We start from the raw sequence: 19,615 nt of genomic DNA on the forward strand, positions 1-19,615 counted from the left end.
TGAAAAATCCCCTTCCCTGCCATGATGAAAAATGGCAGCAGACGTAATAACATATTGGACATCTGCTGCGGATTGAAGTCTAAAGCACACAGTGCTCTGGGGCAGATGTTTTCTCTCTAGTGTTGTGATTCGTGCCGCCACCTTGCCAGTTGCTGTAAATCAGGTGGGGTTTTTTTACACTCGGCTGTTTGTTTTGGGTTTAATGGCTCAGCGTAGAGCAGTTTTCAAACTTTTTGTGCCCAGCACACCACAGGGCACAAGGAGGTAGAGCAGGTCGTCCAATGATCCCTGGGTCGGCGGTTCGAATCCCGGCTCCTCCTGTCCACATGTCGAAGTGTCCTTGGGCAAGACACCCAACCCTACATTGCCTCCAATGAGTTGGTCGGTGTGAGCTTGCCACCATTGGTGTGTGACTGTGGGAAGTGAGGACGCTGGCGTCGCCCGTTCGCCGCTTCACCTCCCAATGTATGAATGAATGAACCATTGTAAAGCGCTTTGAGCACTTGGAAAAGCGCTATAAAAATGCAATTCATTATTATTCATTATTATTAATATCTCAAGGCACACCTGTATTCATATATGCAAAGTAGCCTCGATAATGTGTTATTGTTACAATTATCACTCTGTAAATGTTTTTATTTGATTTTATAATGGCAAATAAAAAGTTTGATCACTTAACACTAATTAATAATTGATATAAAAAACATTATTAAAAATATACATAAAATACACGCTTCTTTATTATAAAATGTATTTAAAAAGTAAGCGATAGAATAATTGTTATGAAAATTGTTCATAGTTGCATGAGTCCACATCTTAAAAACGTTGATATATTAAAAAAAATAAACAAAAAAATTGCGGTTCTCGATTATTTAATTAATCAGAACATTAATCAATAGAATAATGGTTAAGAAGATAATTGGATAATCGATAGGTGCAGCCCTATATGAGTTAATATCGTTAAAAATCAAGAGAATATTTTCTCAACCTTATGTGGATGATGAAATGTGAGGTCTTAAAAAGTAAGGCAGGTGATGAAGTGGTTTTTCTTTAGGTCTGAAAGTAAGGCAGCTCATCCTGCAGCTGATCTGCACAGTTGGCTATTATTTAATTGAGAAACGTGATACTACATCAATGTTGTAAAACACAAGTTCTTGCCTTGGCCGAGTGGAGGCTATTAAAAGCATTTTGTTCCGTCGGTACTGTCTCAGTTCTTGGATCCGCTTCACAAGACGGGAGCCTGTGGTTTGTGCGTGTGACTGTGTCACACACACACACACACACACACACACACACACACACAGACGCGTGTGTTTGTTTGAAGGAAGGGGACAGGATCTCATATTGACTGATCTCCTACCCCTCCACTTCTCTCTCTCACACACACACACACACACACACACACACACACACACACACACACAGAGCACACTTGTGTCAGAGGAAATGGGGCAATTAAGGACAGCTTGCTCCAGCACTGCATGGGGTTAATATGCGGTTCCGTAATTAAAAATAAATTACACTTTTCCTGTATAAATATTCAGATCTCACTCTAGTGTGTGTGGCTGCCTTGTTATGGTGCGTAAGTTCTTTCTTTTCTTTTTTTTCCCACCCCTTCCTTCTGCGAAACATCTGGCGCAACATTTCCTGAACCGTCACTAGAATAAATTGAGTTTTGTCCGCCTATGGTTGATTCATTTGTGTTTATTTTTTTTCTTTTGAGATCATTTTTTTGTGTTTTTTGCCTTTATTGATAGGGTACAGTAATTAGACAGGAAAGGGGGAGAGAGATGGGGAGTGACACGCACGTGGCAAAGGCCGTCTGGCTCGGGAGTCGAACCCGCGGCACGCCATCCGGCTGGCTTGGCAGCCTATAGGTGCCCAGACGGTTGAGCTAACCGTCCGGGATTCATTTGTGTTTCTTGTGAGCGAATGGCGGGTGCATGGCTGAAGGTTATGGGCTTTAGTCTCAACAATGTGACTTGTTTTGAGACAAGCATCCCAAACATTTCATATCCAGGCATACAAAATCGTCATAATAATAAGTTGAATAATAATGGTGAATTGTGAATGAATAGAAGTCTAAAGGGAAACTTTGCTGATTAAAATATCAGCTTGAAGTAGAATGCGTCGTTCGGATTTTGAAAACGTTTTTTGCATGTGGTTATAAATGGAGTGATAACGCAGAAAGCTACCACCACTGCAATGCCATCACATATTTCCTATTACTAAGGGGTGTATGCCTTCCCAAAAATCACTGAGAATTATTCCCCCAGATGGTCAAACATTTTCTAAATTGTTTAAACATTTTCCCAGATGTTCAAACTTATTTGCGAGGTGTGTCTTTTAAATATATATATATAAATTGTATATCAACGGATCAATTAACCACATATAAGCATCGTTCGTCTCAAAACAGTGTCATGCAAAAAGATAGAAAACAGCAGATCAACCTTTTATTTTTTAATCTTTTGAAACCTATTCCCTATAGGATTGAAAGGAGGACATGCCCAACACGGGGACAGATTATTTAACAATTATGTTATAAAATGATGGATTATAAGTACCGTACTTGTTTTACAATCCATTAATTGATGAACTGTTGCATCCCTATACTTGTACAAAGAGGACAGACGGCGTATGATGAAGGTCCTGACTCCAGCTACAACCACCATTTGTCCCGCCGTTGACCTACACTAATGGAAAGAGGACGACAAGGCAGTCATTTTAGCCAGCGCTAGTGAACAGCATAGCAATTAGATGGCAGGAAACGTGTCGCACCTCTGGGAATTAGGAGAGAACCTTGAGAAAGGAGAACCCCGCGCATCATTAATCATCAAGACACAATGTAAAAGCAGTTGTCACACGCTGCTCAGCATTTTGAGAATTAAACCATGTGTGAAAAAGAGCCTACAGTGTGTATGAACTAGATTAGGTTTTTCAAACGCTCCACATGTAGACACACCTTGTCTTAAAGTGTTTTTTTATTCTGTGGTCGATGACACGCGCCCTTATCTTTCTCCCCTATCAGGAGAATACATCAAGACCTGGAGGCCGCGGTACTTTCTTCTGAAGAGCGATGGCACCTTCATTGGGTACAAGGAGAGACCACAAGACGTGGACCAGCTGGAAACCCCCCTGAACAACTTCTCAGTAGGCCGTAAGTATCTCGTCATCTCACAAACTCACAACCCGGACTTTTTCTCCTCTTAGCTGTGTTTTAACATGAACCCTTGCAGATATACAAGCTCACAAAGCATCACACTGTGACAAGTTGTGAGCTTTTAGAGCAGCTGTTTTCAGCCATGAGTTTTTTCTGTAGAGCCAAAACGGTTGGGAAAGTATAGATTAGTATAGGGGGTAGGCGCGTGACATCATCATACCACGAACTTATGCGGGAACGCCTACTGACTGAGTGGCAAAGAAAATAATACTTTGTGGCCTTGACAGCCCATACATCATTAAACGATGTTGAACTCACTTTGCCACTCACTTAGCTACTCAATTTGCCACTCACTTTATGTAAGTGCATACCCTATAGGTTTGACTACTAAAAACATTGATCTGCAAGATTATACAGTATATAGAGGGCTTGTTTCCATTGTGGTCCATTGTACTCAATTCATCAGTAATACATAATAATACATACAATACAATACGATAACTCGGTAGTATCAACAGGTATATTTACAAAGGAGGGAGGGGTGGGGTGGCAGAGGAGAGTTCAACTATGCTCACTTGTATTTTGAGGTCAGCCATTCTTTTAGTTTAGTTGTGAGTTTGGGTAGGGAGTCGAGATCTTTAAAGAGTTTTGTAGTTCATTGCACGTTATGGTGGCAGCACTGTAGAATTTGGGGGGAACGACGTCAGATGGTGTTATGCCCGTGGACCCCGCCCCGCTCCCCTCCCCACCCCCAATACATAGATAGATAGATAGATAGATAGATTCTTTATTTTTGTGTCATGCACCCAAGGCGCCCAGCCCACATGGACTTATAGGACACACCATACAAATCATTGCTTCAATATTGCAGTGTACAAGAAACAGTTTATTTTTCTTTACACAAACAAAACATTCTGCCTTTTTTCCCACGGTTTGCATAAAAAAGTCAAGCAAAAATACCTTTCCTAAAGCAAAATTCCAGTTTTTTGTAGTCCTAACCAGAAAAAGTTAACACAGATGGTTGTCATTTTACGAAATAATACAAATTGACCGCTACAATAACCATAATAATAGTGAAAATACATCATAAATAAATACTGAAACCAGATATAATCATTAAGGAAAGTTTATGCATGTACTATGTGTACTACTATCTTCAAGCTACTACTATCTTCAAGCTCAGGAGAAGATATTTTGTGTAGCAAAAAAAGAGGAGGGGACCTTGTGTAGGCACTCAGGTATAGGGTTTTATTGCCAGTTTCTCTAGGAGTGCAACAGTTATTATTATTTATTTGAATTTAGAGTATTTTTTACCCCCCTTTTCTCCCCAAGTCTTAATGCCAATGAATCACTGCTGTTGTATGACTCCCCTACCGGGAGGACTTAGAGCCTTCGCCCTACTCCCTGCTGTGGGAGTAGATGCTATCACATTGATTCGTTTATATAATGTTTTACTTTAAAAAGACATGCTGCTCAATTACTAATCGAAAACGTCCGATAGAATAATCACTAAGAAAATGATCAGCCCTAATTCTGTGTGAGTCTCTCTGCTTCCGATCAGGCACCTGACATGCAGTTAACCGTGTGCCGATTTGTTGCTGTCTTGACACGATCGAATTCCGTCTCCCCTCCATTTTGATCATTTCTATCTTCCTCTACAAAACAAAAACAACAACGCTCCGCCCAGCCCTGTGTGGGCAACAACATCACACACAAAAAGTTGTGCAGATGACTGAACTGAGCAATTAGACAGCATACTGTTTGTTTAACAGAATGTTTCCTCCCTGACACTCGTGAGTTATCGTGGCTATTAGTCGGCCCGATTTCAATTATTTATGCCCGGTGCTGCTCCACGGCGCCGTCTCCATCATCATCGGTGGCTCCCGAGTTTTGTCACCGCCACCGCAACCCCGGCCACGGAGGACACATGGCGCGAGGCTGCTGCTGCTGCAGCTGGATCGCACAGATAGAGCCCTCCATGGAGCCATGTTGGAGCTCTGTGGTGGTCTGACTACCCCCCCCCCTAGCCTCCATCCATCAGGACGGGGGCCGCTTTCTTGTGTCACGTCCTGACGTATCTGCTGACACGTTCCGTTTGGGGAACAGATGTTGCTGCATGAAGGGAGAGATGCAGATGGAGGACTCTGCTTCCTTTAAGTCGCTTAGTTATAACGTCGTCATGAGTAAAGGGATATATGGAAGAAAAAAATGCATATGAAGCGATTTTTATTTGCTGCAAACGTGTGAGAATTTAGGAAGTTTGCGAGTTAAAAGTTGAGCGTGGCAATTTTCGTTAAATTGTCACTAAGTTCCAGTTGCGCACTTCATAACTTCATACTTCATTATTGCAGGTTGCAGAATTCTCAATATTCCTGAGCAGACTGGATGATAGATATTTAAGCACTATAAATCCTATGAAATTTTTCATTTACCGTTAAGAGAAAGTTTATCAAAATCGAAACGATTCGTGATTCATCAAACCCAGTGATAAAAAAATATATACAAACAAATAAAAAATAAAAGTGCAAAAGTGAAGTTCCAAAGGAGAGGCGAGTCAATGATGGGAGGTAACTGCACCTGTTCAGCCCAGAGAGGCTCCAACACTGTCTGTTAGGATGGCGATAAAGATGAATGGCTTTAACAGTGTTCTGTCTCTCCTCTGCTCTGCTATCCTCTGCTCTGCTCTGCTCCCCCATCTCTCTCTCTCGCTCACTCGCTCTCCCCTCTATCCCTCTCTTTCTCTCTCTCTCTCTCTCTCTCTCTCTCTCACTCGCTCACTCACTCGCTCACTCGCTCTCCCCTCTATCCCTCTCTCTCTCTCTCTCTCCCCCTCCCTCCCCCTCTCTCTGTCTCTCCCTCTCTCTCTGCCTCTCTCTCCCCTCCCTCTCTGTCTCTCTCCCCCTCTCTCTGTCTCCCCCCTCTCTCTGTCTCTCTCTCACTCTCCCCCCTCTCTCTCTCTCTCTCCCCACCTCTCTCGCTCTTTCCCCCCTCTCTCTGTCTCTCCTCTCCCTCTCTCTCCCTGGCTGTGGTCAGAGTGCCAGCTCATGAAGACTGAGCGTCCGAAGCCCAACACATTCATCATCCGCTGCCTACAGTGGACCACTGTCATCGAACGCACCTTCCACGTGGAGACCCCCGAGGAGAGGCAAGCCCCCCCACCTCACACACGCACATACACACACGCATGCACACACGTACGTACGCAGGCAGGCACGCACACACGCATCGTTTACATAAAAAGATCAAACCCGCCCTTGTTGCTAAAAAAAAGCATCCGTGTCATTTTAAGATTTTTTGCATTGGCTATTCGAAAATAGCAGATCTACAAGATCACCGCGAGTTTGTACATCTGCTATTTAAAAAATAAAATAAATCTTGAATGTTTGAGAACTACTGATTTTAGAAGGCATTTGTAGAATCGGCCTCTGGTCTTAATGAGTTAAAGATTTTACAGCCCAGTTCGCTCGCACGCACGCACACACACACACACACACACACACACACACACACACACACACACACACACACACACACACACACACACACACGAGCGTGAGCACACAGGCACTCTTGCTCTCAGGCCCACTGGCTGTCAGCCGGACCCTCGGCTGGTTGAAATTGCCTTCCTGTTGGTTGATAAGATGACAATCACGTGATTGGTCCTGTGGGGTTGCATGCATGGCAGTAAACGGGGCTGATGTAATCTCCCTCCAGGGAGGAATGGACCAAAGCCATCCAGACAGTGGCCGACGGCCTGCAGAAGCAGGAGGAGGAGAGGATGGACTCGTCTCCTGACCCCATGGACATGGAGGTGTATCTGACCAAACCCAGGCAGAAAGTGGTACGGAACCCTGTCCTGCACCTCAGGCTAAGACATTTAGAAACAACTACAACTACACCCGACTACAAGGAGAAGCCTTGTATAGACACCGCTGTTTCCCAAACCCATTTGAGGGAATATCCCTTTATTTTATGCGCCTACTGAGTGGCAAAAAACAGCCCATACATCCATCAGAAAAGTCCTATTTGATTGCATTAAACGACATTAAACAATGTTAAACTCACTTTTCAACTTACTTTGCCACTCAATTTTCCATTCACTTTATGCATGCGCATACCCTCTATGAAACAAAAATTATCTAAAGAATTCCCTAAATTAAAAAACAAATGTTTAAGAAATATAGAAAATTGCAATCTGCAAGCTCGCAACACGCCGCGGAAGCGTCATGTTGGTATTTTCACTGGTTTGGGGGTTCCGGGCATACATCTGATTTCTCTTTAGGGTCTGGAGTTGAAACAGTTTGGGAACCACTGGTATAGCCCCCTGGGAGACTGCGGTCACTCACTGTTTCTCCAACTTCTCCCTAATTGCCCTCGTCTATATTTTCTACTCTTGCTTCACGTACATACCTGCCTCATTTAGCCTCACGCTACCTCATCCCCTTCAGCCCCATGTCGGCTTCTTAACATCAGCCGTGGATGGCTTAGCACCAGATAGCATGTCCAGCGGGTTTCAACACCCTCACATGTGCACCAAGCCAGTCATGAAACCAAGGTCTAAAGGCCGCCGGATTGAATGTCCCTGAACACACAACTGTTTTCAACATTCTCACTAGCACAGCGGGGTCGGCCGCTAACCGAGACACAGACGCATATAGGCCGGACCGATACGGCAACTTAAATGCTTCTGTGTTGTTGTCAGTGGGATTGTGTGTCTTTGTCTTGGCCAGTTAAGAGTTCTTTAATGCTTCCGTTTGTAATGAGATGCTTCTCTCTCTGCTGGTTTTAGACAATTGTGTGGCGGATGCCTGGTACGGCGCAATAAGTTAAGACCCTTAACCACTTCGGCTATCCAATCTACATGCTCACAACGCAATGGTTGTTTCTTTATAGATCTGCAATTTATTTTAGTTTCCCTTTAAAAATGCCTTTGCTTATTCAGTCATTATGTCAATTTCTTCATAACGCCACCGTCCTACTCCTGTTAAACACCCCCCACTGACACAGGCACCACCCAGCCTGAAGGTGTATAGCACAGCCCTCAATATTTGTAGATCGACACTCCTCGCCCGGCTTCCAAACCCCGAACATGGGCAGTAGGGCAAGTATAGAGGAATCTACTGCGTGGTGCCCATAGCTGCGGTGTACACCATTAAGCACTGCTTTCGTCTATAGAAACTCTGCCAAGCTGGATGCACCGGGGTAGATTTGGTTCCTTAGGTGGTGGACAGGTACTTATTTAACACGACTCCACACAAGCGCCTAAATCTGGTATTTGCAGACAATTGTGTGTTATTGCAAAACATATAATAATGGCATGCTCAAAACAGGGACGTCAGGGTTAAATGCTTCTGTGGTGTTGCCAGTGGGATTGTGTGTTCTTGGCCAGTTGAGAGTGCAAGTTCATTAATGCCTCCGTTTGTAACCAGATGCTCCTCTCTCTCTCTTTCTCTCCTGCCGGGTTTTGTAGACTATGCACGACTTTGAATACCTCAAACTCCTGGGAAAAGGCACTTTTGGCAAAGTCATCCTGGTAAAGGAGAAGGCCACGGGACGCTACTACGCCATGAAGATCCTCAAGAAGGAGGTCATCGTGGCCAAAGTAAGTGTGCGCTTTCTGAGCGAGAAATCTACAGAGGAAGTGAAGGGGTGAGGGGAGGTATGGGGCATTGATTGATATCTAAATGGTGGACCATAGTGGAAGTTGAACAAGTAGTCTTTCTGGTCTTCTTTCAGGATGAAGTGGCGCACACACTCACTGAAAACAGAGTGCTCCAGAATTCCAAACACCCGTTCCTGACGGTAAGTACCGTAAGAGGTCCTCCGTATACGAAACCTTTCTTAGAACCACTTAAACCCTACTTCATTTAAGTGGTTGACCGGGGTCACCCAGGACTCTATACTAGGCCCCATCCTGTAATAATGTAATATAATAGATATCTTCGCCGAATATAGGCGACGTACAAGCTCACAACGTGCCATTTTGCAACACATTGTGAGCTTGCAGATCAGCTATTTCCGCCAAATGCCCGCTCCAGAATAGGGACGTGTCTCGAAGTGCCCTTGAGCAAGACACTGACCATCTTAACTGCTCCTGATTGAGCAGGCTGGTGCTTTGCATGGTTTCCTCTGCCGTTGGTCTGTGAATACTCTATATAAACGCACCATTTATCACTTTATAAAGAGACTCAGTAGCCACTCTTCTCCAGGCTAGGAATAGTTTTGGAGAGCTGTGCTATAGACCTCTTTTTATCATTTAGACTTAGACGATCAGGCTCAAAAGCTCTTCTGGATGTGTTTTGCTCATAATGTATGAGACCCATAGTTGGCATATAGCCCCATCTAGACTTTGACCTCTCCCATCACCATAGTTTGGGACTTGGTCACATAACATTGCAGTCCAGAATTGGGGTTGCCGTTCGGATAAAGGTATTTCTGACCTATTTTCCAGCAGCAGTAGCAGATGGGAATGAGCTTCCATGTTAAATTCTGCACAAGCTGGAGGATGAAACGATTTAGTTAAGCAGTTGTTTAACAGCAGAATATAATTTGTCCACCCCATTTTTACTACAGATCTCCATCCGTAGGAACATGTCAATACCTTAAAATTTGCATTATGTTGTTAGACAATAGGTACAGAAATAGGAATGAATGGAGAGGCCACAGATGGGGATAGCTGGCATTCAACAATAGCCTAATTGGAGAGCCTTGACACACTGGTTTTTCCTAACTCCAAGCAGTACAAATGAAGTGTAAAAGAAGGCAGCTATACTGCATTATGTGGTTCAGTTGTGTTATCAAATTCCTCTCGCCTCATTAAGCCTGATCTTTTAGTGGTTTCCCAAACCGAAAATAGCCAATATACTCGCACGTAGCTTTGTGAGCTCGTAGAGCGGCTGTTTTCGGTGTGTGACACGGTGCACAACCAATGTACAAATCAGGCATTACTTTTCATTTTCAGCAATCTTCTATCCATATGAATTTCTTCTATCCTCCATCTGCAGGGTCTGAAATACTCCTTCCAGACACACGACCGACTGTGCTTTGTCATGGAGTATGCAAACGGTGGTGAGGTGAGCTCAAAAACCATCAATTTCTAGCCGGAGGGGATCCGATCGATCATCCTCACAAGGAGCCATTCCTAACATTGCCTGTTAATGTCTCTCCTGCCACTCACGCTCTCCCCTTTCCTCTATACCTGCCTCCGTGTTCTCTATACCTCCCCGTGGTTCCTCTATACCCTCCTGCAGCTTTTTTTCCACCTGTCTAGGGACCGGGTGTTCTCAGAGGAGCGAGCGCGGTTCTATGGGGCCGAGATAGTGTCGGCGCTGGATTACCTGCATGCTGAGAGGAACGTGGTCTACCGGGACCTAAAGGTGGGTCGGGCGGGGGAAACTTTCTCTCTCCATCTCTCTCTGTCTCTTTACTTGTTCTCTCTCTCTCTGTCTCTCTCTCTCTCTCTCTCTCTCTACTTCTCCCATGGCAGGATATAAATAGGGCTCGCCTCCATCCAGAGCAGTAGCAGCAGCAGCCATTGAGCTTATTGATTGGCCTTCTCCCAGATCAGACTCCCAGACCTCACTGCAGCTGGAGGCAGGCAGGGTCCATCCTCATCCTGCAACTAGACAGAAATAACTAGCACCTCCCTATATGTAACACCCAGACATTGTTTTTTTTGTACCACAGGCATGGGACTGGCTGGATATGTAGGTTGCTGCGCAGTATATTCAGTATATGTAATATTGGTGGTAAGAGAGTGGAAAATGGTGCCGTTGCCCTAACGTTAAGTATAAAAGGCTCACGCAAGGCACGCTTTTGTAGCTTTAAGCCCAGACCACACCACTGGCTCGAAACCCAACAAAATGGTTTTAGCGTTCATGGCAGCGGTGTGATATGTCCTGTTGCACGTCGGCGCATGACGACGCTAGTCGACGCAAGTGATTCAATTGGTTCAATTCAATGGTTGCTTGCAATTACATTTTACGTGAGGATGGCAGAGACGTATCTTGTCCTCTGGCGGAAAGCTCTCAAGACGGGTCTTCTTCACGACAGAACAGTCAGATTCGGGTTAAAGAAAAATTTGCTTTTTACGCATTGGCCCTTTAAGTCGTCGGGTGCTTCTTCGAAATGTCACAGAGGCAACGCGCCAAACGAATACCTTTTGAGGACGGGAGAAGTCTGGTGACTCTTCAGTTATGAAAGGCAGAGGGTTATAGGGATTAGGAGGGATGGTGGCTGTGGTATTGCGTGGTTGGCATCTGTAGCTCTGCCTCATCCAGCTGATGAAAACTCTGTAGCAGCCAGGTCAGCACAGCCCCTCCTCCTCCTCCTCCTCCTCTCTCTCTTTCTCTCTGCTCTCCCCTTGGGTTTACAAGGCAGGCTCCCAGCCTGCTAGGGTTCTCCTGAAAATGCCAGAGTAGCAGGATTGTAGGATGTGCTGACTCTGTCCTGGCGCTGCTGGCCCACGTGTGAGCTACAGCTGCCAGGTGACTTTTACAGAGAGAGAGGCAGAGAGGCAGAGAGCGAGAGGACACAGTGATATTAAAAGAAAGGCCACGCGATGCCAATTATATTCACAACACTATGAGATAAGACACAGGCCCGAGGCCTCAAATTAGCCTGGATTGCTCAGTATAACGTCATTGTCATCACAGGATAACATTCCCACAGGTGTAAAAATGTGCGTGAAATTCTTTGATCTTCAAGCTTGCATCATTTGCAGGGGGAAAGAATAGATCTAGAAATAGAAACCAGGTCTGATATGTCAAGTAAAAAAAATATACACACTGTGAAGAAAATGGCAATGGAATTCTGACACCAGTCAGATCCGTGATTGCCAGATGTCTGTCCATCACCCAAAACTAATTTGCTCACTCGCTCCATCCAACTATTGATCTGTTTAATTTACTCTGTGTGTGTGTGTGTGTGTGTGTGTGTGTGTGTGTGTGTGTGTGTGTGTGTGTGTGTGTGTGTGTGTGTGTGTGTGTGTGTGTGTGTGTGTGTGTGTGTGTGTGTGTGTGTGTGTGTGTGTGTGTGTGTGTGTGTGTGTGTGTGTGTCGCCCCGCCCCCTCCTCAGCTGGAAAATCTCATGCTGGACAAAGACGGACACATAAAGATCACAGACTTTGGTCTGTGCAAGGAGGGGATCAAAGACGGAGCCACCATGAAGACATTCTGTGGAACGCCCGAGTACCTGGCCCCAGAGGTACCTTACGACACCCTAACCCTAACCCGAGTACCTGGCTCCAGAGGTACCTTACGACACCCTAACCCTAAACCTAACCTGAGTACCTGGCTCTAGAGGTACCGTACGACACCCTAACCCTAAACCTAACCCGAGTACCTGGCTCCTGAGGTACAGTACTTAACCCTAACCCTAACCCGAGTACCTGGCTCCAGAGGTACAGTACTTAACCCTAACCCTAAACCTAACCTGAGTACCTGGCTCCAGAGGTACCGTACGACACCCTAACCCGAGTACCTGGCTCTAGAGGTACCTTACGACACCCTAACCCTAACCCGAGTACCTGGCCCCAGAGGTACCTTACGACACCCTAACCCTAACCCGAGTACCTGGCTCCAGAGGTACCGTACGACACCCTAACCCTAACCCGAGTACCTGGCCCCAGAGGTACTTTACGACACCCTAACCCTAACCCTAACCCGAGTACCTGGCTCCAGAGGTACCATACGACACCCTAACCCTAAACCTAACCTGAGTACCTGGCTCCAGAGGTACCTTACGACACCCTAACCCTAAACCTAACCTGAGTACCTGGCTCCAGAGGTACCGTACGACACCCTAACCCTAAACCTAACCCGAGTACCTGGCTCCAGAGGTACCGTACGACACCCTAACCCTAAACCTAACCTGAGTACCTGGCTCCAGAGGTACTTTACGACACCCTAACCCTAAACCTAACCCGAGTACCTGGCTCCAGAGGTACCGTACGACACCCTAACCCTAAACCTAACCCGAGTACCTGGCTCCAGAGGTACAGTACTTAACCCTAACCCTAACCCGAGTACCTGGCTCCAGAGGTACAGTACTTAACCCTAACCCTAACCCGAGTACCTGGCTCCAGAGGTACAGTACTTAACCCTAACCCTAACCCGAGTACCTGGCTCCAGAGGTACCGCATTACAGCTTATTGACCCAGTTAGACCTGAGGCACATTCTGGTTCCCTAGGGGTCCTTGAGAGAGTTCCAGGGGGTACCCAGCTAGATGATAATTAGGAACCAAATGGACCTTTATGGGTCTGTAAGAGTTAAATTAACAGTGATTTTGCAATATAAATTGGGGGTCCCAGAGATAGAAATGCCATTAAATGGGTGTCCATAGCCTAATGCATGTCAAACTGGGGGTCCTTGAAATGAAATTGGTTGAAAGTCACAGTTGAAGCCATAAAAATCTTCTATTTTGGGGGTCCTTGGCATGAAAAGGTTTGGGAACCACTGTCCTAAACCTTAACGGTTTTCTGAAAAACCTATCTTATATGTCGTCTCTGTCAGATTGGAAACCTTGTGATGTCCAAAACTGTTACTTTTCAAAAATAGCAAAAGTAGCATATCTACAAGCTTGTATATCTGCTACTTTTGTGTGACTTGTGTGTAGTAACTACAGCGTTTGATCATACTACAGTTTAGTATGATCAAACAAGACATTAATTTAAAAAATAAATACATCTAGAGATAAGAAAGAGGTTTCTACCCCGACAGCAACGATGTAGTATGTACAAACAGTCATTCCTAACATTGCCACACTATTTATCCACGAAAAGGCCTCGTTGTCCTGACCCCTTATCTATCATTTATACATTATGGATAAATAGTGTGGACTTAGACAGTTTTTCGTCTGTGGCATTCATAATTCCTCCCCAGACATTTCTGTGGTATCAGTGCTGATAGATAGATAGATAGATAGATAGATAGATAGAAGGTAGATATACCTTTATTTATCCCCTGGGGAGATTCAGGCACCCTACTGGCTCACTTGCCAATGAGGAGCAGCGGACCGGGAGGATGTAGCACCTTCATCCTACTCCACCTGTGTAACAACCTCCACCAAATGTGTCCGTTTGTGTTTGTAAAATGTCAGTACCGCAGTGGATTCAAACCCCCCAGACTCCACGGTGGTCGAGAGGCAACCACTTAGTCCTGCGCCACCCGCGAGCGCCATAATTCTTTCCCTTTCTTGAGTCCAATCAATCCAGATTCACTAAAAGCCTTTCACAGGCAGCAGAAGCAGGTAGCGCTATGTTTAACTTGAGGGACAGAATGATCACAGCTTGGTACATGTTAAAATGCTCCCGCCTCCGTCACCATTACCATGGACTTCTGGGTTAGAGTGGTTACTGTGAGTGGTTTCCTCCTGTGAGGGACACAGCGTGAGACAAAGGTATACTCTTGTCTTTACCGTTTTTATGACATTTTGCCAAGCATCTGTCTGTCTCTGGTTTCCTTGACGGCTTTGAAAAGTTCAAAGCCATTAGGCCTTGGGCTTAATAATACCAGATATAAACTTTATTTTTACAGCAATTTTCAAAACAGGCGTTTCAAAGTGCTCTCCCTACACCTTCCCTCTCAGCTTTTCTACCATCTCAATACCATAAAGTAAAGACTTTGGCTCTCTTTAAAATCACAGCATTCATTCTCGTCCTTGTGCCGAGGGAGGGTGAATGCCAGAAACGCCACTGTAGACATGCATAACGCCAACATGCACGATGCCATGAAAACCATTAAACCTGAGAATGGTGTTCAGAGCGGTGTGTTCTTCTCCTGCAGCAGCCCAGAAAGTAGAGGGAGCGAGATTGACAGTTTTCAAGGACGAGACAATTGAATTAACACCAGTGTTCAATTATTGCAAAGTTTTAGCAATAATTTAGTATTGTGGAGCCACAGCCTTTGTAATTTGTCTTTGCTAATAAGATGTTGGATTCGTGGATTCACATTTTTGGAACAAAATGCCTCAAATCATCCAATTGCCATCCAAGGCATAAGAATAAATGTCACCCTTTTCACTATTTCTATTATAGCGCCACCAGGAGGCCACAACCTGACCTGCCCTGGTGGAGACCTGTGCCCTGAGGGGCACTTTTTCTAGTTTCATTTATTTTGAAATTCGCTGAAGAAATGTGCTCATAATGACACGCTCAAAGTGGTTAAGGATTACGAAACGTAAATCAATTAGCCACCCATAAAACATGAAAGCGGACCCATGGCGGGTGGCACGGCGTGAATGCGGAAAGTGAAAAATGTAGCGTGTGGCCAGACTTTGGTCAGCGGCGCGAGGTATGTAGGAAGAATGGGCAGCTGTTCCTGAATGCCTGTCTAATCTTCAGCTGAGGACTGTGAGTTAATGAGTGCTGCTCTGAGGCCGGGGCAGGGTGTCCTGCTCGCCTCTGGGCTCACACACATTCGCTGCTTAGGGAGGGCTCTCCGCGTACCGGGGCGTGGCTACTCCCCCATTGCGTGCAGGTATGACAAGCGAGTTGTTGACCGTGCAACACGATATGGTATTGTGTGTGTGTGTGTGTGTGTGTGTGTGTGTGTGTGTGTGTGTGTGTGTGTGTGTGTGTGTGTGTGTGTGTGTGTGTGTGTGTGTGTGTGTGTGTGTGTGTGTGTGTGTGTGTGTGTGTGTGTGTGTGTGTGTGTGTGTGTGTGTGTGTGTGTGTGTGTGTGTGTGTGTGTGTGTGCGTGCGACAGCCCCTTCTCGTCATAAAATAATGTTTTCCGGGGAGAAGGGTGACCATGTTGACACAGTTGCTTGGATCGTTGTTTTTAGCCTCCATTCGGAATTTGCTCAAAGGGGGTGTGCGTGTGTATGTGTGTTGGGAAGGTGGTGGTGGTGGTGGTGGTGGGGGGGGGGGGGTTAGTGAGGGCTTGGCAGTGCGTCAGGAAACGCGAGCTTCCGCCCCTGGAGAAAAAGTGCCACATTGGCTACAGCTGTTGTAATGGCACCGGGGGAGCCTGGGGGGGCTCACTGCTGCTGCTGCCCGAGATGCCATCCCTGACCCGGGGCAGAGCAAGGGCCATGATGATGATGATGATGATGCACGCCAACTCCCTCAGTCCTTCAGACCCCCCCCCCCAACACGACCCTGAGCCCCATTGATTCATCTGTCAGAGAGGCTCATTCTGTTCCTCTCTGCCTGACCCGGGCCGCCAAAGATCTGAGCCAATAAAAGAGCTCTTCTTTCATAATGACTCACTCACACCTGAGCAGGCACGAAAGACACAACGTTGGACGCTTGTGTCTTAGCCACTTTTAACACTGGCAACCATATTTTGGGCATGTCTTTATGCTGTGTGTTAAAACCTTTTATTATATTATATCCCCGTTAATTGTTGTAATTTTTTTTACAATGTTTTAGAAAATAGCCAAAGTATAAAACAGGGCTTCAAGTGGATAATTATAAAACTAATTATATATATCTATGCTTTTTGAGCGTTTTGTCTTTTTTCTTGAAACCTCCAAAACTCCACCTGCCCCTGACAGTTCACTTGTCCCCGCAGTAATGGAGCCTTGTGATGGTAGCGGAGAGAGGGAGCGCAGGGAGACATCAGGGGGCATTGCCATGGCAACCAGGGTCACTGGCAAGCGCTGCCGTGGAGCGCCGGGCCAGGCAGTGTTACAGGTTGTTCTGCAGTAAACAATGACCTTGTTGTGTGTGTGCTGCACAGGAATGCTGTAACGTCTGGGAATATTCCACCCAGGGCAGGAGGGAGAGAAAGAAACAGGGGGGGTGAGGGGGGCTTTGTTGTACCCCCCCCCCCCCACCCCACCCCCCTTGCCCAGCAGCAGCACTGAACTGGTTTGTCTGTAGCGGAGGCAGTGAGGCGGGACTCGTTTTGTCACCTTGTCTTATTAAGAACAGAGTAACTAACACCCTGAGTGTTAATTTAAATTTACTCTCAGTACGCATGAGGAAAAAAAAAACTTGTGTTAACTGAGACACTGTTAGATAATAACTGACACGAATGACCAGGGCGGCTTTAAGTGAGCGCGGTGAAGCAGAGTTTGGCCCACATAGTTGGAACATTGGCTGCAGAACTATTATGGGTTTTACTTTTAACCACTTTCCAGCCGGAGCCCCTATTTTGGACATGTGGATATGGGAGAAAATGTCCCAAAAAGATTGTCACATAATATAACAAAAATAGAAGTTCAGCAGATCAGCTATTTTCACTAATATTGATAAAGTATATACATTAGGGCTTAAGTGGTTAAAAGAGATGAGTACATAAACAGCGCCTTCCAAGTATACACTCCAAACCATAACATTATCACTAAGAAGCTCCTTGATTGCAATAAAAACGGTTAATTGAAGCAATAGTTGTGTTCCAAATAAGAACACAGGTGACTGTAGTGAGTATAGTCAGATATCTACATACAAGAAGAAAAATTGTTTGAACGTCACAAACGTCTAGCCACACATACCGTAACTAACTACTTTACTTACAAATATACTTCTGCCATTGTCTGCAAATGTTCCACCTGGTATAGAGATGCTAAGTTTCAAGCGGTTAACTTGGTTCGCAGCTATTTCTTGAATAAGCATCCATATTCATTTGTATTCAAGACACTTCCAAGTTCCTACAAGTATTGCATATGCTTTCCTAGTTCTAACAGGGAGGAAGAAGTTGGGAGTGCAGGCGTATCAACTAGAGCACTGGAGCAACAGCAAGTGTTTGTCTCCCCCTCTCCTCTCCTCTCCTCTCCTCTCCTCTCCTCTCCTCTCCTCTCCTCTCCTCTCCTCTCCTCTCCTCTCCTCTCCTCTCCTCTCCTCTCCTCTCCCCTCCCATCTCTGCTCCTTTGGGGGCAGTGGAACGGAGTTGGGTTGGGGCTGGGGGCCCGCGCAGGCAGGCAGTCCTGGTTACGTGTATGAGGGATGAGCTTGGCTCCTGTGCTCCTGGCAGCTTCACAGCTGTGGAGCTCTTCTACATATATGGGGCAGCTGCAGGCCCAGCTGTCGCACGGTGTGAATCACACGACAGCAGCGCTGGAAATAGAGACGGCCCAGTAATCCTAGCACCGGGCCGGCTTCACGTTACTCCCCCCCCCCCCCCCCCCCCCCCCCTTCGTCCTCTCAGACCTCCTCCTCCGCCACCTCCTCGACGCTCGCCACTCACCGCAGCGCCAGCCAGCGTGCCCAAAGACACGGCCGCGGCTGTCCGCACGCACACAAACACGCACACAGCAGTTTTGGTTCCTTTTACGGACACGTCAGTCCATCTGTTTCCAGGGCCGTCACTGGCGGGCCAGGCAGCGGGCCAGGCAGCGGGCCAGGCAGCGCGCCGCGGCGCGTCCATATTTAATTCATTTAATCCGTCTTTTTTACCTTATGATTCTATTCTTGGGGTCTGAATCACCTTGCTGGAGGTTTTAAAAGAACAGACTGTTCTCCTTGTCTAGATTTCACCTTCAACATCCGGCTGCCTGGCGAGGTAGAATCCAGTACATGTCCCCGGGGACCTTGGAACAACTCCACTCAGCAGTGCATTAGTCATGCAACAGGTTGTTCTGTTCACAGAGCACAGAGCTGGAGCAGTTGCGCTCATTAAGAACCGTCAAGGAAAAAGTAATTTTTGGAGAATAAGATGAAACATTTTTCCCCCGCACGTTGGCGGGGATCGTATTGCTATCGTCGCCCCAGACACTTATGTATGCTTACCGGGACAGACCCCCCCCCCCCCCCCCCACACACACACACACACACACACACACCCCAGCTCTGTCGCTTGTTGATTAAATCGTGTGTGCTTGGATGCGCGTGCGTGTCTAGGCGCGTGTGCGAGTGTGTGTACGTACATAAGTACGTACCATGGACCTCTGGTGATTAAATATGCAGGGCTCCAGGGGAAACTTTATCCGTGCTCCTAATGTGAGATGTGAGTCAGTGTTGGCTGGGGCTGCCTGGAAAGCCCAGACCAGGAGGGAGGGCTAGTGAATTGGGAGGGGGGTCTGCGGTTCAGCGGCCTCTAGGCTTTGTATATGTACAGCATACAGAGCTGCCGTCTTCACAGCCTTCTGATGTCCGATTGTCCGAGCACACAGACAACTCGTGCAGACAGTATACGGCTAACAGGCGAGCAGCGTACGCTACGATGAAGCTACCGTGTGCACATCTGTGTTCGGTCATTAACAACCCATTATCAGTCCTTATAGTCCTATACACGCAATATCTTGTCACGTTGTTGGTGTTGTCGTCGTCGTTTGTTATGTAAAATTAGACACAAGAACCCATAGCCCCATATGTGCCCTCTCCCTACGCTCATTCTGTAGCTCCGAGATGAGGTCACACACTGGGCCCCTCCCACCACGTTTCAGAAACGGCGCAAGTTTCCGCAAGGAACGTTTCTTATCCTTACCACACCATTAATCCAAAACGTGTAGGGCCCATGTAGGTTTACACTAATTCAACCTTAGCATCGGCCCAGAAAATCCAACT

General features: G+C 46.3%; 1 protein-coding gene across 2 annotated transcripts in view; it reads left to right on the top strand.

The window, feature by feature from the left end:
• The window catches only part of akt1 (v-akt murine thymoma viral oncogene homolog 1), a 48,195-nt gene that overhangs the window by 21,407 nt on the left and 7,173 nt on the right, over positions 1–19,615 (top strand). For both annotated transcript variants that reach the window (XM_083791147.1, XM_083791148.1), the window contains exons 3-10: positions 3,032–3,160; positions 6,197–6,308; positions 6,878–7,004; positions 8,634–8,765; positions 8,900–8,965; positions 10,168–10,236; positions 10,414–10,539; positions 12,240–12,368. In XM_083791147.1, the coding sequence (XP_083647273.1) occupies positions 3,032–3,160; positions 6,197–6,308; positions 6,878–7,004; positions 8,634–8,765; positions 8,900–8,965; positions 10,168–10,236; positions 10,414–10,539; positions 12,240–12,368 (890 nt within the window). The remainder of the gene's footprint in view (positions 1–3,031; positions 3,161–6,196; positions 6,309–6,877; positions 7,005–8,633; positions 8,766–8,899; positions 8,966–10,167; positions 10,237–10,413; positions 10,540–12,239; positions 12,369–19,615) is intronic.

This window comes from Protomyctophum parallelum (assembly GCF_964188405.1).
Source record: "Protomyctophum parallelum genome assembly, chromosome: 20".
Taxonomy (NCBI): Eukaryota; Metazoa; Chordata; class Actinopteri; order Myctophiformes; family Myctophidae; genus Protomyctophum; species Protomyctophum parallelum.